Genomic DNA, 23,980 nt, shown 5'->3' on the forward strand with positions numbered 1-23,980 from the left:
TTATACAAATCCTCCTGGAGCAATTACTTATAGGTAATCAGTTGAGAATTCTATGTCATAATTGTCAAAATTGAGAAAACAGTTTCCGATAAAATTCATCGGCAACAAGAACATTGTATTTTTCCATTGGCCTGCATTACCTGAATATCTTTTATATTAACAAATAAATATAAAATCTGCTCAAAAAAAATGAAATACCAACTAAAAATCTTAACAAGTCTTCTTAGGACACTCCATAATAAAATATATCTTTTATTTATTTATTTGAAAAATAAAACTCTAATTGGTTCACTCATTTTTGTATGAAGAGTCTTCCAGTTGCTAGATTTCCAAGTCCAAGATTAATACGGAAGCAACACTTTTGCAATTTACATTGCACATTCCTACCAATAAATAATAATAATAAATATTCGTAAGCATCCTTTCATTGTTTCTTTTGTATTTTTTCATTTGCCCAAAGTTTCTTTAGTTTTATTCTTGATTTTTGCATATCTTTATCCTTAATGCTTCTTTATAACAATGGGTTTTTTGACTACTGATCTATGAATTTTTACTCTGAAAAAATAAAGCTCCCTTTGTCAATTTTCTGTGCACTCAAATAAGAAGATTAGCAACAAGTTATTGGTTCCCAATTGCCTTTGTTAGCAAATTGGTTGCATCTTGTCAGGTACTCTTTGGAATTTCTTCTTCTTCTTACTTGGTTAATGTGACCAATTAATTAAAAATCCTTTTGGTTCTTTAATTTTTTTGGCTGCTATTTGAAGAATAATCATGCCATGTTAAAATTTTTGCAGCGTAACACGTTGTTCTTGATCCTCTTGCCACTGTTACAATTCTTTCTTGACACTTTTCTGGTTGCCATGGCTGCAGCTTGTGGGATTGCATAGTAATCCACACATCCATGTTGGTGTCAAGATTGCTATCTTGGTAGAATTTTCACGCTCCTTTTACCTCTTGGTAATTTCGCAAATCTTCTTCTTGTCTTTATTTTGATAGCTTGCCACCTTGTCGCATTGCTTGCCATTATATAATTCAAGAATGATATTAAGATGCCACTCTGCACATCACGCATGCTGACCCATGTTTGATAGCATATGCCTATCTTCTTGCAACATTTAATTCATTCTTTGCTGCAATTATTTTTGTTCTGGATTCCTTTTCTTGTTGCCTTTGTTATTTTTTTTTTGGCCATAAATCATCTGACTGAATACCTTCCCAATGCTACATCTATGTTTGTCTTTTTTGGCGATTGCGATTACAAAAAGACCAGCACCAAAGATGGGAGGATGAAGAATTGAAGGATATGTTCGTGTAAAGAAGGTTATAATTACAGTCCTAGATTAGACTCTGACCGTTTGGCTTCTTTTACTTGTAATTTCTTGAACGCCAATCATTTTTGCCAGGTTATAGCTCATACTTTGCTTCAGCTTAGTTGTAGATCCATGGCAGAATCAATTTTATACGGGGCAGTCAGTAACATCTTGGCCCTGTTGGCGTCAAGTGCTTGGCAAGATCTTGGTTCAAATTTTGGGTGGAAAAACGAGCTGGAGAAGCTTCGAGGGACTCTCAGGACCATACACACCATCATTCTTGATGCTGAGAAGAAGCAGGAGAGCGACAATATCGTGAAAGAATGGATAAGTTGGCTGGAAGGCGTTGTCTACGATGCAGACGACTTAGTGGATGAATTTGACTATGAGATCCTGCGCCAGAAGGTACTTGCTCGGCGACAGGTACGCAATTTCTTTTCATCCTCAAACCCTCTAGCATATAGTCTTAAGATGGGTCCAAGAATTAAAGATATTAGAGAGAGACTGGATGCGGTTGCAGCAGATATGGCTATGTTTAACTTGAGGGGCAGAGTCGTAGAACTGGAAGCTAAGAATACTTACAGGGAAACAGGCTCAAAGGAGGAATCGGAAATAATAGGGAGAGAGGAACATAAACAGTCTATTATAGCATCATTATTACAGGAACAAAATGATTATCATGGTTCTATTGTTGTTATTGTTGGGTTTGGAGGATTGGGAAAAACGTCACTCGCCCAGTTGGTATTTAAGGATGCAAAAGTGGAAAAGTTCTTTGATCGACGGATATGGGTGAATGTTCATGAAGAATTTGATGTGTGTAAAATTTTTAACAAAATCTTGAGGTCCCTAGGAGGTAGTGAAGTGGATGAATTGGATCTAGATCTAGTCCGAAGACAGCTTGAAAAAGTTTTAAAAGGGCTGAAATATTTACTTGTCTTGGATGATTTGTGGAAGGAAGATATAGGCTGGGATAATTTTACTAAGTATATGGTGTTTGGTTCTCCGAAAAGCAAAATCCTTGTGACAACTCGTAATAAGGATGTTGCTTCTAATATGGGAGTTAAGCATCCTTACATTTTAAAAAGTCTGAACGAGGATCACTCTTGGGCCTTATTTGAGCAAGTGACTTTTAAAGGACAACCTCAAATTGATACAGAGCTTACAGTAATTGCAAAAGATATTACACGAAGATGCAAAGGAGTTCCACTTGCTATCAAATCTTTGGGAGGCTTGATGAGACAAAAGCCTAAAGAATACTGGTTTTCTGTTCAAGAAAATGAAATCTGGAAGCTTTTTAAGGAAAAAGACATTGTTTTATCAGTGCTAAGATTGAGTTACATTCATCTACCAAGGCATTTAAAGCAGTGTTTTTCTTTTTGTTCAATTTTTCCAAAAGATTTCAAGATGTCTAAAGATCTATTGATCAAGTCATGGCGAGCACAAGGTTACATCCAAGGCATGGGTGAGAAAGACTTTAATGAATTATTGTCAAAATCATTTTTTCAAGAAGAAGAAAAAGATGACTATGGCAATATTATTAGTTGTCAAATGCATGGCCTTATACATGATCTTGCATTATCAGTTGCTGAAAGTAGTTTTTATTTGATGAAAGATGAGCATGCAGAAGTTCCAAGAGGAGTCCGTCATGTCTTACTAGAAAAGTTTTCAAAAGAAGTTGTTCTAGCATTGTCAAAAACAAAGGGGATAAGGACTATTAATTTTAGGTATGAGTTTATCGGGGATTTATTCCTTCTAAATGTTATTTTTAAAAGCTTCAATTGTTTACGTATGTTGAATTTGAGTTGTATGAACATTGACATTGTGCCAAATTCAATTAGTAAATTAAAGCACTTGAGATACTTGGATCTTTCTGGTAATGGTAGATTGGCAGTGCTCCCAAATGCAGTAACTAAATTACATACTTTGCAAACTCTGTTACTCTATAGTTGCAAGAGTCTTAAAGAGTTACCAAGGGATACATGGCAATTGATTAGTTTGGAATATCTCGGTATTGATGGTTGCGATGACCTAAAGTGCTTGCCAAAAGGGTTAGGGAAATTGACTTCGCTACAAAGATTGCAAAGGTTTATTGTGAACAGTGTTAAAAAAGGTTTTTCAGGTGCAGCCACGTTGAATGAGTTGAGGGACCTTAATGACCTTGGAAACTACTTAAGCATTGAGAACTTAGACATGGTGAGGAATGTGGAATTAGAATCTATGGAAACGAACTTAAAGGGAAAGAAACGGCTTCAGTCTTTGCAATTAGGGTGGAAGGACAGTGCAAGTAGGGACTATAGAAAGGATGAGTTGTTGTTGGATAATCTTCAGCCACACCATTATTTGAAAGAGCTGTCAGTATACGGGTATGAAGGAGCTAAGTTTTCGAGGTGGCTATCTTACTTGAAAAATTTAGTCAAAATTCATATATACAAGAGTTGGAATTTCCAGCACGTGGTAACATTGCCACCCTTGGATGAGCTTTCATCTCTCCAGTCTATTACTCTTGAGGATTTGGCTCTTTTAGAACATGTGGCAGATGGCATGGGAGACCACCCTTCTTTTCCTTCACATTGTTTCCAATCGCTTCAGCAACTTGAGATCCGAAACTGTCCCAAGCTCAATGGTTGGTGGAGGACAAGGAATGAGAACCAAGGATCAACTGCTGAGCTGCCTTGGTTTCCTTGCCTTTCCAAGTTAAAAATTATCAATTGCCCAAAGTTAACTTCCATGCCGCTCTTTCCATCTGTCGACCAAGAGTTGAGTTTGGAACATACTAGTATAAGGCCTTTGCGACAAACATTGAAGATGAAGATTACCAAGTCTTGCGTGACATCAGAAGCATCATCATCAGGAAGCACTTGTTCAACTGCATTTCCTCTGTCCAATTTGAAGTGTCTGACTCTTGCTGCCGTTAATGACGTTAATGATTTAGAAGCTCTGTCAGAGGAGTTTCTGCAAAATCTCACTTTTCTTACGTGCTTAACATTTAAAGATTGCGATAAATTGGAATTGCTGTTGCCGCAAAAGATGAACTGCCTCACCTCTTTACAAGAATTGTGGGTTGAAAATTGCTCAAATCTGAGGGCTTTGCTGGACTGGATACCCCGTCTCACTTCCCTCCACACACTTACAATTAGCAAGGACTCTGACTTACAGCACTTGCCAGAAGGGATGCGTCGGCTTACCTCTCTACGTGAATTATGGGTTGTCGAATGCTCTAATCTGAGATCTTTTCCGGATTGGATACTCGATCTCACTTCCCTTACCACACTTAAAATTTGGGATTGCCGTAAATTTCAGAGCTTGCCAGACGGGATGAATCGCCTTACCTCTTTGAAACATTTGTCAATTAAGAAATGTCCCCAGTTCTTGGAAAGACGTGCAAAGGAGATCGGAATATGGCCTGACCCTGCTTGTATCCCGTCTATTGAAATTGATGAGCTATGGATTCAATGATGATGACGTAACCATATTTCTTTCACCTCTGTTTGTAGTTTTTGTTCTTGATTTTTTGCATATCTTTATCCTCAATGCTTGCTTATAAAAATGGTTTTATTTGTACTGGTTATCTGTGAATGTAGGCAAACAAAACTTACTAAGTAGTGGTTTGAGTGATTGGGAGAAGTGCTGTAGCTGAGCTGGTTGGAAAACCTCTTTGCTTCTTTCAAAATAAATGTCAATGGATACATCTTGGCCATTCTTGGAGGTCTTTGAGTAGTGGCTTCAATTCTAGTCTTCAGGCCTTTACTTAATCAGTCCAAACTGTTAAGGGGACCTAAATCCAGAGGTTCTTCCATAATATATATGGAGAAGACTTGTGGAGGATTCAATTTTTGCTAGTCTTTATATCCTGGAATTATCAAATGGCAATGGTGGCTTAATGACTCTGTCTAACGGTTTTGATGCAGGTGGTTGTTTATTTTCGTTGGGCTGATGCAGCTTGCGGTATTGATTTTCATTGCTATGATGCAGCTTGCCGTCCCTTGCTTTGTGTTGAAGTCTATTATGCTATTAATGAAACTCAACATGATTACTACATTTGGTTTTGATGCGGGTTGTTGTTTTGGTTGTTTATTTTCACTGGGCTGATGCAGCTTGCCGTATTGATTTTCATTGCTATGATGCAGCTTGCCGTCCCTTGCTTTGTGTTGATGCCTATTATGCAATTAATGAAACTCAACATGATTACTGCATATGGTTTTGATGCAGATGGTTGCCTTGGTAGGTGTGATGCAGCTTGTGGTATTGATTTTCCCTTGCTATGATGCAGCTTGTGGTATTGATTTTCCCTTGCTATGATGCAGCTTGGCGCCCCTTGCTTGTGTGTTGATATGGTTTATGGTTCATGCGTATTATGTTTTGCAGGGATTTAGGTTGCAGACCCAGGTGTAACTATTTTCTACTTTGATAGGAACTTTTGATTTGAAGCGGTATATGTAATTGACAGTCATGTAGGTGTTGATTTTGCTGCAGACAGATCCACCTTCAGGCTGGTTGGCCCCAGCTTTATTTACCCATTTGGGATATATATATAAAGTCTTATCATTAAATTAATTTATCCATTTAAAAATCTTGATTTAAATTTATAAGAATAGTCGTAAAAGTTCATTAAATTAAAGTAAAAATTGTTAAAATATTGAGATAAATGTGTAAGAGTTTTTCTTGAAACAAACATTGTTAAGATATTTATGTAAATAGGTAAGAGTTATGAACAAGTCATTCAAGACAAAATATACAAATTCTTAGAGAAAATTAATCATTTGTGTTTATATTTTTCAGAAAAACATTTAACTATTTATGAATTTTAATTTATAAATATATAATAATATAAAATAAAAAGAATTATAATAAAAATTAGCCAAGGACAAATCTTGATGTAAATTTATAAAGATAAATATAAAAAAAATCATGAAGGTGAAATAAGTATTGTTACAATATTAATGTAAATATGTGAAAATTATCGTAAAAAAGTAAATTAAAAAAAATAAACATAACTTTTTGTAAAATTCATCATTTTCATTCATATTTTCGACATAAAAATATTTAACCATTTATAAATTTAAATTTATAAATGAAAAATTAAAAAAAGATAAAAATAATTATAAAAAATTAGCCATTGAAAAATCTTGATAAGTATAAATTTAAAAAAAATGTGAAATAAATATTGTTAAAACATTAATGTAAATGTGCGAGAGCTAATTTAAAAAAAATAAATATATTTTTAGTGAAAATTAATTACTTTCATTTATACTTTTGAATTAAAAATATTTACCTATTTATAAATTTTAATTTAAAAATGAAAAATAAAAAGACAAAAATAATTATAAAAAATTAGTCATTGAAAAATCTCGATATAAATTTATAAAAATTAATGTAAAAATCATAAATATAAAATAAGTATTGTTAAAATATCATCATGAAAGTTACCATAAGAAGTTGTAATAATAAGTTTAACTAAATTAAATTAGGTAGATATAACCTTAATATTAAAAACAATTGTTATATTTTAAGATAAAAAATAGAATAAAAATAAAATAACATTAACAAAAAATAAATAAGTTTAAAAGTTAGGTATTTATATTATTAATATATAATTGTAAGTTTAAAAATTATTTATGTTGTTAATGTTTTTTATTATTTTTTTAAAAATAAATAAATGATAAAATTATAAACATTCATTAGAATTTTAATAGTTTATATATAAAACTAAAAAGATTCGTTTCATTCTAAACTCTCTCTCTCTCTCTCTATATATATATGTATTTTAATTTATAAAAAACTCTTTTTTGTTTTACTAAAGCGTGCTTTTAATTGATACATAAATAAGGTGAATTTCACAGAAAAGTCAATAATATTGACCACACTGTAGCCCTTAGATTTTGAGGGTTTTATTTCAGCCATTGATGAAGAAAAAAAATTACAAACCTGTTAACTTAAAAGCAACAGGTTTATCTAAAACCCAAGAAAAACCAACTTAGGAAAAAAATTAAATCAAAAAAAATTGAGAGAGACATGAGAGAGATACCGATCAACATGTGTCAACCAAGAGCTATGGCGGAATCAATTTTATACGGTGCAGTGAGTAACATCTTGTCCCTGTTGGCGTCAATTGCTGGGCAAGATCTTGGCTTGAATTTCGGGCGGAAAAAGGAGCTGGAGAATCTTCGAGGGACTCTCACCACCATTCACGCCGTCCTTCTGGATGCTGAGGAGAAGCAGAAGAGCGATCTTGCCGTGAAAGAATGGATAAGTTGGCTGGAAGACGTTGTCTACGATGTAGACGACTTACTCGACGAATTCCACTATGAGATCCTGCGCCAGAAGACGCTTGCTCGGAGACAGGTACGCAAGTTCTTTTCATCCTCAAACCCTCTAGCATTTGGTCTTAAGATGGGTCGAAGACTTAAGGAGACTAGAGAGAGGCTAGACGCGGTTGCAGCAGATAGTTCTAAGTTTAACTTGAGTTCGAGAGTTGCAGCAGATGTGATACCTAAGAATATTGATAGGGACACTGCCTCAAAGGTGAGATCGCAAATAATAGGGAGAGAGAAAAATAAAGAGCACATCGTAGAAATATTGTTGCACTGTCGAATATCAATTCTTGTTATTGCTGGAACTGAAGGTGTAGGAAAGACCTCGCTCGTCCAATTAGTGTTCAATGATGCAAAAATAAAATGCTTCTTCAATGCACGGATATGGGTACGTGTTTCTGAAGAATTTGATGTGTCCATAATTTTTAAGAAAATGTTGAAGTCTCTTCAAGTAGATTGTAAAGTGGATGATTTGGATCTACGACAACTACAAATACAACTTCATAATAATTTAAAAGGGAAGAGATTATTGCTTGTGTTGGATGATGTGCGGAACAAAGACCATATAAAGTGGGGTAAGTTTTCACAATATATGTTGTTTGGTGCTGACGGAAGCAAAATTCTTGCAACAACTCGCAGTGAGAGGGTTGCAGCTACTATGGGAGTCAACTTTCCTTATCATTTACTAGGTCTCAATGAGGATCAATCTTGGGCTTTGTTTGAGCATGTGGTATTTAAAGGACAAGGCCAAATTGATTCAAATCTTAGAGTAATTGGAAGGGATGTTGTAAGAAGATGCAAAGGAATTCCTCTTGCTATCAAATGTTTGGGAGGTTTAATGAGACAAAAGATTAATGAAGAACATTGGTCGTTTGTCCAAAAAAATCAAATCTGGAAGTTACTTACTGATAGTAGTGTTTTCTTGATTTTAAGATTGAGTTACATTCAGTTACCAGATCATTTAAAACAATGTTTTGCTTTTTGTTCGATTTTTCCAAAAGACTTCAAAATATCTAAAGACAAGTTGATCCATTTGTGGCGAGCGCAGGGTTACTTTCAAGTACGGATTGAAAATGAGAATATACAAGACATTGGTGATGAATACTTCAATGATTTACTATCAAGATCATTTTTTCAAGAGGAGGAGAATGATGCATATGGGAATATTGTTAGTTGTAAAATGCATGATCTTATCCATGATTTTGCATCATCTGTTGCAAGTCGTAGTTTTTATTGGATGAAAGATGACAAAGAAGATATTCCAAGAAGTGCCCGTTACGTGTCACTAGAAAAAAATTCCAAAAAAGTTGCTTTGACTTTGTCGAAAACAAAGGGGATAAGGACTATGTTTTTTCGAACAGATGTTTACGAGGATTTATTCATTCGAAATGCAACTTTTTTGTGCTTCAATTGTTTACGTATGTTGAATTTGAGTCAGATGGGTATTGAAATCTTACCAAATTCAATTGGTAACTTGAAGCACTTGAGATACCTTGATCTTTCTTGTAATGATATGATGAAAGTGCTCCCAAATGGTATAGTCAAATTGCACAATTTGCAAACTTTATTACTTTGTTATTGCAGCAGACTTAAAGAGTTACCAGGAGATATACAACAGCTGATTAGTTTGGAATATCTCGATATTGATGATTGCTATGAGCTAAAGTGTTTGCCGAAAGGGGTAGGGGAATTGACTTCGCTGCAAAGACTGGACAGATTTATTGTGAACAGTAGTGTTGAAAAGAGTTTCTCAACTGCAGCCACGTTGAATGAGTTGAGGGACCTAAATGACCTTGGAAACTGCTTACGTTTTGAAAACTTAGACAAGGTGAGGAATGTGGAATTAGAATCTAATGAGGCAAATTTGAAGGAAAAGAAACGGATTCGGTCTTTGCGATTACATTGGGACCCCCGTGCAAGAAGGCACATTGAAAAGGATAAGTTGTTGTTGGATAATCTTAGGCCACACCCGAATTTGAAAGAGCTGGTGGTACACGGGTATGAAGGAGCAATGTTTTCGAGTTGGCTATCTTCCTTGAATAATTTAGTCGAACTTGATATAGACTATTGTTGGAATTGCCAATACCTGCCACCCTTGGATCATCTTTCATCTCTCAAGTCTCTTATTCTTCAGCGGTTCAATGTTTTAGAATATATGACAGATTCTTTCTCCTTGCCTTGTTCCACACCAAGAACATCATTCTTCCCATCACTTAAGAAGCTTGAGATCCGAGAGTGTCCTAAATTCAAAGGATGGTGGTGGACAACGACTAAGAACCAAGGATCAACCGCTGAGCAGCCTTGCTTTCCTTGCCTTTCCAAGTTAGAAATCCGCGCCTGTCCAAAGTTAACCTCCATGCCGCCGTTTCCATCTCTCGACCAAGATTTGACTTTGATTGGAACTAGTATAAGGGTTTTGCAAGAAACATTGAAGATGAAGCCGACCGAGGCTAGCATGACATCAGAAGCATCATTATCATCAGTGACCCTTCCCCTCTCCAATTTGAAGTCTCTGACTCTTATTGACATTAAAGATCTAGACGCTCTGTCAGAAAAGTTTCTACAAAATATCACTTCTCTTGCGCACTTAACATTAAAAGACTGCCCGAATTTGGAATCGCTGCTGCCACAAAATATGAACTGCCTCGCCACTTTACAAGAATTGTCGGTTATCAATTGCCCTTTACAGGAAGCGAGCCTTGGTCTAACAATCTTGAATTCAAGGTTAACTGTCTTTTCCTTTATTGCTCAATTATATATGAGGAATTTGCTGTGTATACAATTTCCAATATTTTTTCATTGCTCTAATGTTTAAGGTTTTCATTTTCCATAGAAAAAGAAGAGATGGCAATGACTTGTGCCAACTCCCTTCCGGCCACAATTGAAATGCAGGTATTCTCAAAGCATTAGCTATTGCAAAAATGATGACTATATGTGAAAGGTTCTTTAGTTTTTTGTTCTTGATTTTTTGCACATCTTTTTCCTCAATGCTTGCTTGTAACAACGGTTTTTTTGACTAGTTATCTGTGAATGGAGGCAAGCAACATTTGCTAAGTAGTGGCTCAAGCGAATGGGAAACGTGCCCGGAGCTAAGCTGGTTGGGAAACCCCTTGGCATTCTTTCAAAATCAATGTCAATGGATCCATCTTGCCGTTTCCTGGATGTGTTTTGAGCAGTGACTTCAATTCTAGTCTGTAGGCCTTTACTTAATTAAAGCAAACTGATTAGCAGACCTTAATACAAAGGTTCTTCCATGATATATATGGAGAAGATTATTGTCAGTATTTTATTATGTTGAGTTGTTCGCTGGCTGCTTATCATAAAATTTGATTTGCTTTCGTACCTACATTTTTTTATAGGTTATTTCTTAAAGGTTTGGCTTTTTCACAAGATAATATTGAAGAATTACCTTAAACTTTTTGGATAATATTCAAGGATTATCTATTTGTTACATTTTTTGTACTGCTAAAATCTCTTATACTCTCGCTTAAACCGAATTGCGTAAGTTTTTTGTGTTTTTATTATATTTGATTGTATACTTTGTTAGTTTACGTATTTATACATATTGGTTTATTCCAAAATACATCAAGTAAAACTAAAATATATATATATATTTCAATTTTAATCAATTAAGAAAGATGATTAAATCGAAATTACTCATTTCCATGACAAGTGCTATTAATTAAAAATATTTTCTATTTAAAATTTGCCAGTAATTATAAATATTTTGTTTTGAAAAAAAATAAACACGAAAAGTTTGAGCCAAAATTTTCCAGCTCGAGAGTCCCTGGAAGATTCTCCAGCTCGTTTTTCCACCCAAAATTTGATCCAAATCTTGGATTGTTTTTGTTATATTCAACCTGTTCTGCAAACAGAAGGCACAAATTTAGTCATATGGACCAAAATTTACATGGTAAAATGCCATTGAGGAAAAACATTCAGGCATCTTGAAGAATGCAGTATGAGAAAAGACTGACAGGCAAATATTAACTCAAAAGCTAGGCTTAAAAAGGTGTGCTGCATTTCATTTTTCTTTAGCATCAAATATATTATCAGATAAGTTTAAAAAAAGATAGTGAACAAGGACATAACTCACATCTAAGAGTTTTCACATATACTCTATGCCAGGCATTTGAAAATTTAGTGCTAAACAGGAGAATAAGTTTTCTTTTCCAATGAAATTAAGCAGATGAAACACATCAGATAATATAAAATTACAGTTCCCAAGGCACCACTCATGTCAACAGAAGCAAATTCATATGAAAACGCTGGAAAATAAATTGAGATAGTCAGCCAACCTAATTATTTAGCATTACAATCAGAACAAGAGATGTAGGTGAAGCTTGTATGGAGAGGTACGAAAGGCAACTTGTGACAAGTATATTTTACCAACCCATTTGAATGGTGGGACAAAAGGAAAAGTAAGAAAAATCCATGGCACCCAGATTTTAAGCGCAAAGATACTGGTGAAGCTCTCTGGTTGAGTCCCAATGATCCTCCTTGGATCAAAAAGCAACTTGAACTGCTTGATTCGAAATTGGCCCAAGGCCTAGGCGATCATGTAAATTCTCGTTATCGTGTATCTGAATGGGTGTATGATGAGTAGGTTAAATCTGCAAGACTTGAAGAAGAGCGGGAGCAGGTAGTACTAGTGGAGGTTCACTACAGCACAGCTACAAACCTATAGCATCAGCCAAACGTTAAGAAGTAATAGTTTTAACCTTAGCCATCAAATGAAGGACAGTGAAGGGGATTAAGGTAATTGTACAGCTAGAGCAATGTGTATGACTAGTTATGTGGTAATTCTGATAATGTGCAGCACTTATGATTACTAGTTTCCTGTGGTTGAAATGTATTCTTGTGGTAAGTGTTGTATTAAGTTTATTTCAATAGACCAAAACTTCTGTTAAGACAAGTACCAGGTACAGATGAAATCTTAATACACTTTTGCATCCTTCCTTCAATAAATAAATAAATAAATAAAGCTTGAACTATGCTAAACGATATTGCAGAAATGAAAAGACACATGCATATTGAGATCACTGACAGTTTTGAAAACACGAGAGTTGCACCAAACCCATAACAGTTTGTGAGGAACACCCATAGAAGTATGTCCAAATAAGTGCACGGATTAATGCTTAACTGGGTGGTGATTGACATGTAGCAACTTAAAGCAAACAAATTTCAAGAAAAATCTGTACGGAAAACTCAAAAGCAGCATAAAGTACCCTAAGAATCACAATATGATGTAATGTCATTCTTTATTTGCTAGTCCAGCAAGAAGATTGCAACACAGTTGGGAGCCTCGGTGCATGAGAGCTCTGTTCTCATGCTAAGCCCAGTTGAGATGAAGCAGAAACTTAAGTGTCGTCATCTTCTAAAGACCTCAAATTCAAAAATTCAAGCCACTCCTGTCCCCCATTACAGTAATGTGCCCATCAATGTTCAGATAAAGATAACAAAGACCAAATGCTGGAGGATTCGAGGATGAAAAGAACTTGCATACCTTCTGGCGCAGTAGGTCATCTGCATCGTAGACAACGTGTTCCAGCCGACTTATCCAGTTCTTCACGGCAGGGCTGCTCTCCTGCTTCTCCTCCGGACGGCGTGTAGGTGGTGAGAGTCTCTTGAAGCTTCTCCAGCTCCTTTTTCAGCCCGAAAAGCCCTTGCCCAGCAAGCGACAACAACTTACAAAAGGACTAATCAATACTGTATCATCGTTTCATTACCCAGTAATCCTTAGACCAAGGCAGAGGCGGAGGGAGGGGCTAGTAGGACCTCAAGTTTTAAAATTTCATAATTTTATATTTATATTTTAAAAATTTTATAATTTCATGTTTTCCAATATTAAATTTTTTATTTTCACTTTCTGGGCATAAAATTTGGACTTTACTACCGAACCAAATAGAGTTTTTTATTTTAGAAAAATTTTATATATGATTGTTAAAATCTTAATTTCAAGATCAACATTATATTACTTGATTGCATATTAATATATGTTGTTTTATTGTATGTTGAAATTTTTGTTTCTAAATTTTAAATTGTTATTTAGAATTCAAAAATATAAATTTTATTTATTTATTTATTAACATAAAATCAAGGTAGAGCATTTTTTTTTTTTATCATAGCATAGGTATTCAAGTAATGCAGGCCATGATATAACAAGAAGGGCCAATGGAGAATACATTGATCTTGTTGCCTATGAATTTTATCATATATATTATATTCCCAATTTTGATAATTTTGACATGCAATTGCAAAAAATCATACACCAATATAATTAACCATGGCATCAACTTTCTTCAAGTTGCTTAGTGTGTTTTTGTTAGCAGCAATGGTATTTGCTAGATTTTTAGATAAACATTAATTTATTAATACACATATAACAAAGGGCAAGTTGGGTTAATTTTTTTTTTTAAAAAAAGCATAATATACAAAAATCTTTTAAAATATTTTAAAAAATTTAAATAATCTTTTATATTTTTATTTTGTTCAATCAACTTTATATATTTTTATTTTAAATCAAATAAGTTTTTATACTTTTTATTTTTAATCAAATAAATATTTAATTAAAATATTATTTATTATTTTATGTCATGTGAATCTAACGTGATATGTTAAAATATTATAATTGATTATAATGTGATATACTGATATATCATAATTAATCATGATATGACATACTAATTTGATATAATAATATAATTATGTGATATTTTTTATTTTTCACATCAATGTCATATAGATATAAAATGACAAGTAATACTTTTATTAATGATAATTAATCAATAATTAATTATAAAAATTTATTGAATCTCAAATAAAAACACAAAACTTAATTCAATATAATAAAAAAATTATTAAATATTTTTAAATAATTTAGGAGCTTCTTTTATTTGATCATCTTGCAAAAAAAAAAAAAAGAAAGGACGTATTGAATTTTACAGACAGAATCTTTGATCCAGCATCAACTTTGCCCCTACTATCCGATGTGGCAGAATTTAAGAGAACAGCTCTCCTATTTTTCCGCATTTTAAGCCTGCTTTTACCAGCAGCAGATCGTGGCCTGCAGTAAAAATTTTAAAATATATATAAAAAAAGGGGAAACCCCCGGATAAAACGCAGGAGAGTTAAGTAGTTCACGACTTGGCTCGCCTCTCACTCTTTTTTTTAACACTCGAAAAAAGGCTAATTTTCCATTGCCAGATCTCTTGCTATTAAAATTTTTCTCTTCGAAATCTGATTTGGATTGGTTCATCGCAGCCATGATTTCTTCAAGCAAGATCAAGTCCGTCGATTTTTACAGGTTCAGATCGATCTCCCTTTTCTCTTTCGAAATTTTTCGTGGATCTAAAGCATTTGATAGGAAAAAAGGAACAAATGAAAACCGTTTGCTGCTGGCATTGCATTATATCCGTTTGAATCATTTTGGTGATTTTTTTTGTTTGATTGCGAAAATTTGGATGGTAAATTTGTTGAATGAGCTGAATTTGTTATTGAGGTTTAAGGACATATACATGACCGAGTCATCTACTGAATTTCTTAGTTAAAGTTATTTTTTTTTTTTTGGTTAGAATTTCTGTTGTGTGGTTAAGGAAATGTTATAAGGATTATCCTGTTTTTGTCGATTATGCTTTCCTTTTTTATACAGGAAAATCCCGAGAGATTTGACAGAGGCGTCGTTATCCGGTGCGGGGTTATCTATAGTAGCAGCACTCGCCATGATGTTTTTATTTGGAATGGTAGGCAGCCTTGCTATTTACTCCAATTTTGATTTGATACGATGTGCTTGGCGTTTAGGTTGATACTTCATCCCAAACAGCATTTCTCCAACATCTTTTTGTCTTATTATTTGTTGCTAATTCTTTGTCCTTTCTCTGATGATACTTATCAGATTCATCGTAGTTTATAAGTTAAGCTGCTGCCTTGCTATGAACCAACTGTGATACATGACATTGATTTTGCAGGAATTGAGCAATTATTTAACAGTCAGCACCTCTACATCAGTTATTGTTGACAAGAGTTCTGATGGTGAATTTTTACGCATTGATTTTAACATCAGGTGCGTTTTTTCTGTAGCAATGCTACTATTTGACCTTCTCAGTTGGTTGAAAGCTTTTTGGTATTTAATGCTTAGCCTTTATGTGGCAATGTCTTAGCTACGATCTTGAATTATGAGCTGTTTTTGTCACGTATCATCCTTGTGTCATTTATTAGGGACATTAAAAATAGGTTAGTTATCTTTTGTTCTGTAAAAGTTAGCCTTGAACTTTTGTTGGCATGATTTTTTGCCATAGTCTTTGTCTCTTCATGTATTAATAAGTGAAAAAAAATAGGGCATAGCTTGAGTATATCTAAGTTTGTGCATCCTGTATATGAACTTGTGCATTAACATGGATGAGTCTTGGTATGGATTCTGATATTAGTTGTTTGTTGCTAATATGATTGAAGGTCCAGTTGAACTTATGTCAAATCAGAGGCAGAGGGCTTGTTTTTGTGTAGATTGAGCATGTGGTTATATGGGTTATCACTGCTTATCTATATTTGTACATTGATGGACACATTACTGTAATGGGCAGGATTGGCTTGAAATTTTTGAATTTGGGGTCTTGAGAAGATGACGATACTTAAGTTTCTACTCTATCTCATATTTATTCTCAATTGAGCTTAGCATGAAGAGAGAGCTTTCATGTACTGAGGCTTCAAACTGTGTTCCAATATTCTTGCTTGACTAGTAAATAAAGAATGAGATTTCACTGTATTGTGACTCTTAGGGTGCCTTATGCTACTTTTGAGTTTTCCATACAAATTTTTTTCAAACTGTTTGAGTTATGTTGCTACATGTCAATTACCACCCGGTTAAGCATTAATCCAAGCATTTATTTGGACATACTTTTATGGGTTTTCTGCAAAACTGTCATAGGTTCGGTGGAACTCTCTTTCTTGCTAAACTGTCAGTGATCTCAATATGCATGTTTCTCTTCATTCCTGCAATATCCTTGAGCATTCAAGCTTTATTTTAATGATAAATAATTAGGTTGGTTGACAATTCCAATTGATCTGCAGTTTTCCAGCGCTCTCATGTGAGTTTGCTTCTGTTGATGTGAGTGATGTCTTGGGAACTGTAAGTTTCTATTATCTGATGTGTTTCATCTACTTAATTTTATTGAAAAAGAATACTTATGCTTCTGTTTAGCACTAAATTTTCAAATTCCTGACATAGAGTATATGTGAACACTTTTAGATGTGAGTTGTATCCTGTTCACTATCTTTTTTGAAACTTATCTGATAATATTTTTGATGCTAAAAAAATGAAATACAGCACACTTTTTTATGCCTGGCTTTTGTGTTAATATTTGCCTGTCAGTCTATTTTCATACTCCATTCTTCAAGATGCCTGAATGTTTTTCCTTTATGCCATCTTACCATGTAAATTTTGGTCCATATGACTAAATTTGTGCCTTCTGTTTGCAGAACAGGTTGAATATAACAAAAACAATCCGAAAGTTTTCTATAGATCCACATTTAAGACCCACTGGTGCTGAGTTTCATGCTGGACCTGTTCCACATTTCATTAAGCATGGAGATGAAGTTGATGAAGAAACTGTTGAGGGTTCCGTACCATTAAATGGTGTTAGCTTTGACAAACTTTCACATCTGTAAGTGGATCAATTCAACCTTGCAAGCAATTTAATTTTGTGTATTATGTTCCCACTATGGAGCTTTGTTAAATGCCAATTTAGGTGATACCTCTGTTGATTGATTTGAGTGGTTTTTTGCAGGTATCCAATTTTGGTTGTCAATTTTTATGCTCCTTGGTGCTACTGGAGTAATCGCCTGGTAATCTACTATTAGCATGCACAATCTTTGTCTTGAAGATACTTGCTAAAAACATTATTGGCTAGCTCTCACTCTGTGGAAACTGGTCATCATAAATGACTTGTTTTGCAGTTACGTAGTTGCCAAATCTTACTTCTTTTTCAAGTAACTCATTTTGTGACTTCATGCACTTCATTTATATTCTAATAGCCCTTTAATATACTCTGTGATGTGATATTTTCCGTAGTAGGGCCTCGGCATGTTTAGCTCCATGTGTGTCTTTCTATACATGCTTGTTTTTCTAAATGTTCTAAACAATAGCACATAGAAATGAATTAAACCCTTGCTGCTAAGGAGTATGAAATCTTAGGTGGACCTGATAGTAATGGATGCTTTCAGCATTGATGACTACTACAGTTGCTTAATTAAGTTTAATTTTCTTTTTTTTTTTAAGAAAATTTTGCTGTTAATGTTTTGGAAAAATAAGTCAGCAAGATGAGTAGGAAGAGGTTTATGCTACCTGGCTTGCCATTTATGAAACAGAAAGCTTTAAAACTAATGGATTTTATATACTGAAGCCGTTATATGTAATTCCAGTACTGGCACCCAAACATGCTTCAAAGCCATTATATGTAATTCAGGCGCTTCCTGCAAGCGAGTTTGCCTCCGAAATTAAAAAAAGAAAAAGAAAATAGTAATTGGAACAGATGTTTTGCAACCTAAAATGTAGAGGATGGATTTTCCCTTAAATTCAAAATAATTTTTGCTTATACATGTATACTTCCTTTTGTCTAAATGGACTTGACAAGGCAAAGAACCTTTTTTTTTTTTTTGAAAGATAATAAAGCAAAGAACTTGGTGGTCTGATTAAGCACACTTCTTTAACTGAGAAGGATTATGAGGATCCTTAAGAACATCCTTCTTAGTCCAAAGGTTTCATAAAATAATGATAAGTGCCAGCATCCTATGGTTTGCGTTTTGTCTTGTTTAGTTCTTGTTCCCTTTTTGGACGGCTTAAAGGTCATATTGGAGCTTAAAACTGTTCCTTTTACCACTGAGAGCTTAGGGTGGTTTCTTCACGTATCAGTAGCCTCATCATGTTTCTTTTTGGTTTCAGAAACCATCATGGGAGAAAGCGGCCAAGATAATAAAAGAGAGGTCTGAGCATACATCATTTCTCTTCCATGGGATAAATTTGTAAATAGCTTCTTGATTTAGCAATAAATTTTGCACCCTTGCACAGATATGATCCAGAAATGGATGGGCGTATTCTTTTGGCAAAGGTTGATTGCACTGAAGAAGTTGACTTGTGTAGGAGGTATGTCTTTGTTGATGCCTGATCACATGTAAATTGATGCTTTCTTGTATGAGAGTTTGATTATATGTCATTATTTGACCACAAATCATATTGTTACATTTTGACCAATTTGATGTTGTAGATACATAAAAATATGTACCACTTCGTAAATTTATCTTGCTTCTAACATAGAATTATTTCCCGAATGTTGCATCTTTTTCATAGCTTTGCCACAAGTTTAATCTTTTCTCTTTCTCTTTCTCTCTTTCTTCCTTTTCTATTTTATCAATTGCTATCATGCTCACTTGTTCTGTGTTTCTTTTTCATTAAGGCATCACATTCAAGGGTATCCATCTATTCGCATTTTCCGAAAAGGCAGTGATTTGAGGTAAACGAAAATATTTTACATACATTTTCAACCCTTTTATGTTAATGGTTTAATGCCCCCCACTCACTTTTCCCCCTTCAGTCTCACTCCCTCTTTTCCTTATGTTGCTTGTTACTGACAAATTATTATTATATTCTAACATGTGAAGCTTGTACATGTATTATTCTTTGGGGCATATATTTCACCTTTCACTTTCCTTTGACCACTGACTAGAGGATTATGCTTTCTTCTAGGCTATTTAGTTCTGCTGAACCTTCTGTATATTTGCTGTGCAGATTCACCTTGTTGTCTGACTTGTGTGTGTTTCAGGGAGGACCATGGACACCATGATCATGAATCTTATTATGGAGATCGTGATACAGAAAGCCTGGTTAAGGTACAATTGCAATGAGTATTGAATTGGCTGTTTGCATTTATAGATCAGTTAAAGAAATCTTATAAGATAAAGGTACACGTGTGACCTAATTTAGTTGTCTGTTTCTTACAGACAATGGAAGAATTGGTTGCTCCTATACCACTGGAGTCCCAGAAGCTGGCATTGGAGGATAAATCCAATATAACAAAAAGACCAGCACCAAAGACAGGAGGATGTAGAATTGAAGGATATGTGCGTGTAAAGAAGGTGATAATTATGGTCCTAAATTAGACTCTGACCATTTGACTTCTTTTACTTGTAATTTCTTAGTCCAATCATTTTTGTTTACCCTTGAGATATGAGCGATAGAAATGTGAGTTATGTCATCCCTTTGATCTCTAAGTGTGCCAATTTTTGGAATTGTTTTTCTTTTTATACTTTAAACTTAAAGTATTAAGTTTGACTTGCACTTTGCAGGTTCCTGGCAACCTTATCATTTCTGCTCGTTCAGCAGCCCATTCTTTTGATGCTTCTCAAATGAACATGTCTCATGTCATAAGCCATCTTTCATTTGGTAAAACAATTTCTCCTCGGGTACTGAGTGATGTGAAGCGGTTAATTCCTTATATTGGTAGAAGCCATGACAGGTTGAATGGTCGGTCATTCATTAATCACCGGGAGTTAGATGCAAATGTTACTGTAAGTTTAACTTTTTATATGATCGTTTCTGTTTAGTTGTTTATTTTACCTTTTAAGTGTCATGGTTTTGACATGAACATTTTATATGCCTTTTTGTCAAAGCAATCAATGATGCTTTACCTCTGCGGCTGAGTAAGCTATGTGTATACCTTGATTGACAATAAAGAATTTTCTGTTCTAAAAGTTTTTTCATAATCTAAAATCTATAAGATGAACCAAACTAATTCTCGATTAAATAACTTGTAATTGGTCAAATGAGTGGACTCAATACTAATTAATAACAAAATTAAATGTTAAGGTCTCTGGTAGAGATTATGGCAATTGTTACAATAGGAAACCTCGTTAGAGATTTCAGTCTTCTTTCTGGCTGCAAAGACAAATACTTGTATGTGGAAAAGAAGGGACTGCCCTTGTAATAGAATATTATATCTGCTGAAATGCTGTTATAGTTTTTTGAAATGTGTAAATCTCTTAATTTATGAGCTTCATTGTTCTTAATTGCATCCACAGATAGAGCATTACCTTCAAATAGTCAAAACAGAGGTGGTTACAAGAAGATCTTCTCGTGAACATACATTAATCGAGGAATATGAGTACACAGCACACAGCAGTCTGGCACAGAGCATATACATACCTGTCACAAAATTTCATTTTGAGTTATCTCCAATGCAGGTTATTCTTCGAACTGATTAATTATATTTGAGAAGGTTTTACCTTCCATTCTTATTGGTTTTTGTTTTTCGTTAACATAATGGTTTTTTATTTTCCTTTGGTACTCAGGTTTTAATAACAGAAAACCCAAAATCGTTTTCGCACTTTATAACCAATGTCTGCGCTATAATTGGAGGTGTTTTCACGGTTAGTATCTTATTACCCCCTCCCCAACAGCCTTTTTCTTTTCCTTTAAAAATTTGCCTTAGAAAACCGTAACTGCGATATTGACGAATCTTCTCTGTGGATTGCAGGTTGCTGGGATTTTGGATTCAATTTTACACAATACAATTAGGCTGATGAAAAAAGTAGAATTAGGCAAAAATTTTTGATAGAGAAGGCAAAAAAAAAAAATTTGTTATTCTGTAAAGAATTCTAATTAGTGAGGATAATCGAGATGTAGCCCTTTTCACACATGAAATGAAGCACAAGAATTTTTATTGCAATGTTTCTATGCAATAAACTTACATCTTTCTTTCTCCTTGAAGAAAAAAATGGAGAGATGTGGTTACCACATTGGTGATTACCCAGGAATGTGACTGTTAGGTACTTGATTTGTTTATGTTTGAACCCGTTCACTTTTTTAAGTGATGGATTGAAATTTGATAATTTAGCATAGCTTTCAATATGCAGTTTATTAATTGAGGTTTTTTTTTTTTATAATTTATTGATAGATGGTCTTGTATCGATCTGGTAATTTATTGAAATTTCAGCATAGCTTAGAGCTCGATGATTTTTATTTATTTATTTATTTTTTCTTTTGAAGTTTGATAGATTTGTCTGAATGACTTACACGCTTGTTTCTTCCTTGGCAATGGAAACAGGAAAAAAAAGTAGAGAACAGAAGAAGCTGGTAAGCAGTATCCACACAGTATACAATCCATATTTATTTCTCTGTTTACAAACAAGCACACCAAGTACTATACATCTATCACCTTATTCCTTTAGTTTTGACAATCAAATGTCAAGGAAAAAAACACAGTTGAACATAGTTAACACAAGCTGAGGAAGATCAAAGAAAGAAAAATGTCAAAAAAAAAAAAAAGAAGAAAAACCCAATAGAATCAGAAAAAAAATTCAAGAAATTAAGCAATCCTATTCATCATGGAAATTCTTCCTCTTAGAATGCTAGAAGAAGAGTTGAAGCAACAAATGCTCCAATTGAACCAGCAACACTCGTGAAGACTGAAGAGGCTGCGTTTTTCTGATTACCCTCGTTGCTTGGTGCTGGTGTTGGGTTAATCTCAACTGTTCCAGCGGGTGGAGACTCGCCAGAGGGGGCTGGAGATGGCATTATGTCGATTGAACCTGAAGGCGGAGGAGAAGGGGGGGCGGTTTCGTTTGTGCTTGAAGAGCGGTTGCTTCTATCAGCCAAGACGACAACCACCAATTTCTCATTCTTTTCACAGTTATCTCGGTTTCCACTGACGAAGTAGTAAGGCCCCGAACGGCTCAATGAGAAAACAGTGTGGCCATCCTTGTAGTCGGAGATCGGTGCCTCTGTGCTGCAGTTTTGGTAGGCCTCCGCCGTTACTTGAAGCACTGAATCATTGTTCGGTTGGTAGACAAACACTGCGGCATGTCACCACATACAAGGAAAAATGAAAACAAAGTTACACTACATTAGAACTTAGAACCAATGAATCTTTAGGGATAAACCAATGACTTACCAATGGAGTCTCCAATCTGAAATCTGTTTCTTTCTGCCCATTGGTTATAATTTTCTGCATAGCTGCCATTGTGAAGACCCCAGTTCACTGTGAATTCCCTTGCATAACCATTCTGAATCAGCAGCATGAAACAAAAAAGACCCAACACATGAAAGGCTTTGCTTTGATAATCTGATCCAAAAATGGAGTTAGCCATTGCAAAAACAAACAGAAAGGACAATCAAAGACTGGTGTTTGAACCAAAGAACTGTAAACTTAAGTGAAACAAAAGGGGTTGCTACAAATGGGTGCCAAGCCCAGGTTTTTGTAGGCCAACTTGCATGGAACTTTACAAACTGTGGCAGAGAAGCCTTTGCTTCTTTTCCAGATTCTCTTTTCCTTTGGGATTTCTTGGCTTCTGGTGCAAAGCATAAAACTTCACCTTATTATAGTTTGTAAGAGCTAGAGTATTCTTCTGCTCTCTTTTCAATCTTTTCTGTTACTTACTTTATCATGGGTTTATGCTTTACTTGACCATAAACAAGAATATTCATGTCTTGCACTTTGGGTTAAACCAATTGGCATCTTGTATAACTTAATGGAATTTGGGTTCACATCACAAAATTTTTTTCCCTAGAATTGGTCATCCTAGGAATTAGCTTGATGAAATGTGTTTAGGCTTTGGTTTTACCTTCTGGCAGCATTAGAATTAGAAAAGAGACCAAAATGAAGAAAAGAATGAGTTGGAGATAGAGACAGGTATGCACATCTTAAATCTGTCTTAGACTCAAGAATTGCTGGTATCTTGCAAGGTGAATGAAGTTACAGCAATGGTGATTTAGTAGCAAAATAGGTCTTCCTCATTTCATCCAGAATAATATTTTTTGTTTTTTTGTTGAATTCCATTTCCTTCTCTTATATGCTTATATGCATCTGGATTTTCTGCAGAATTGAAAATGAGGGATGACAAAGAAATAATTGTCCAACTGGTTTAGTCATGGTCATGCTTCCTACCTAATTAAGGTTAAGTTTGATGGCTTAATTAACCAGTCTTGAATACTGAGGTCTACTTTGTCCTGACCTGCTTAGAACGTCATCAGGGACAAGATCTAGACAAAGTCAGACATGAAATAGATCATTCAGCTATTTAATTTGCTATGTTTGCCATTGTTGAATATTGCTGATTAATCCAGTCTCAGGAAAATAGAAGTCCGCTGAAATGTTGTTCCTTGCTATGACTTTTCCAAGGAGATATTACTCTCAGAACTTGATAGGGAGATGTCTGAACAACTTGACCAGTTCCTGTTTCCTGACCAACACCCCTCTTGCAGCTACTTAACTCTATCTGCAGAAAGTAAATAGGTCATTAGATACTGCCAGGAAAAAAATGGGGACACATATAAAAGCAAGAAGACGGGGGAAACTGAAGGCAACCAGAAAA

General features: G+C 34.7%; 4 protein-coding genes and 1 pseudogene across 5 annotated transcripts; 3 read left to right on the plus strand and 2 right to left on the minus strand.

The window, feature by feature from the left end:
- Positions 1 to 381, minus strand: part of LOC148761438 (putative germin-like protein 9-2) — a 40,990-nt pseudogene extending 40,609 nt beyond the window's left edge.
- A 1,061-nt stretch (positions 382 to 1,442) lies between these two features.
- LOC108662836 (putative disease resistance protein RGA1) lies at positions 1,443 to 5,823 on the plus strand. Its single transcript, XM_088808248.1, has 2 exons — positions 1,443 to 4,773; positions 4,892 to 5,823. The coding sequence occupies exon 1, from the start codon at positions 1,443 to 1,445 to the stop codon at positions 4,764 to 4,766; it is 3,324 nt and encodes a 1,107-aa protein (XP_088664374.1). The 3' UTR covers positions 4,767 to 4,773; positions 4,892 to 5,823.
- Positions 5,824 to 7,212: 1,389 nt separating this feature from the next.
- Positions 7,213 to 10,913, plus strand: LOC18593639 (putative disease resistance protein RGA1). 2 transcript variants are annotated; one of them, XM_088807882.1, is made up of 4 exons: positions 7,217 to 7,652; positions 8,670 to 10,345; positions 10,455 to 10,513; positions 10,642 to 10,913. In XM_088807882.1, exons 1-3 carry the CDS (start codon positions 7,323 to 7,325, stop codon positions 10,504 to 10,506), a joined length of 2,058 nt encoding a protein of 685 aa, XP_088664008.1. In that variant the 5' UTR covers positions 7,217 to 7,322; the 3' UTR covers positions 10,507 to 10,513; positions 10,642 to 10,913. The 2 variants fall into 2 exon arrangements, with proteins under 2 accessions (XP_007021016.3, XP_088664008.1); XM_007020954.3 differs by having other exon boundaries at positions 7,213 to 10,345.
- Positions 10,914 to 14,751: 3,838 nt separating this feature from the next.
- LOC18593640 (protein disulfide-isomerase 5-3) lies at positions 14,752 to 21,336 on the plus strand. Its single transcript, XM_007020955.3, has 15 exons — positions 14,752 to 14,927; positions 15,273 to 15,363; positions 15,589 to 15,683; positions 16,688 to 16,745; positions 17,096 to 17,280; positions 17,404 to 17,461; positions 18,558 to 18,598; positions 18,684 to 18,758; positions 19,069 to 19,125; positions 19,435 to 19,501; positions 19,613 to 19,747; positions 19,958 to 20,179; positions 20,690 to 20,851; positions 20,960 to 21,037; positions 21,145 to 21,336. Exons 1-15 carry the CDS (start codon positions 14,887 to 14,889, stop codon positions 21,220 to 21,222), a joined length of 1,443 nt encoding a protein of 480 aa, XP_007021017.3. The 5' UTR covers positions 14,752 to 14,886; the 3' UTR covers positions 21,223 to 21,336.
- A 402-nt stretch (positions 21,337 to 21,738) lies between these two features.
- ENODL9 (early nodulin-like protein 9) lies at positions 21,739 to 22,819 on the minus strand. Its single transcript, XM_007020957.3, has 2 exons — positions 22,561 to 22,819; positions 21,739 to 22,462 (listed from the first exon to the last, which is right to left on the minus strand). Exons 1-2 carry the CDS (start codon positions 22,754 to 22,756, stop codon positions 22,011 to 22,013), a joined length of 648 nt encoding a protein of 215 aa, XP_007021019.1. The 5' UTR covers positions 22,757 to 22,819; the 3' UTR covers positions 21,739 to 22,010.
- Positions 22,820 to 23,980: the final 1,161 nt, after the last annotated feature.

Source organism: Theobroma cacao, chromosome 7, assembly GCF_053813885.1.
Source record: "Theobroma cacao isolate CCN51 chromosome 7, ASM5381388v1, whole genome shotgun sequence".
Taxonomy (NCBI): domain Eukaryota; kingdom Viridiplantae; phylum Streptophyta; class Magnoliopsida; order Malvales; family Malvaceae; genus Theobroma; species Theobroma cacao.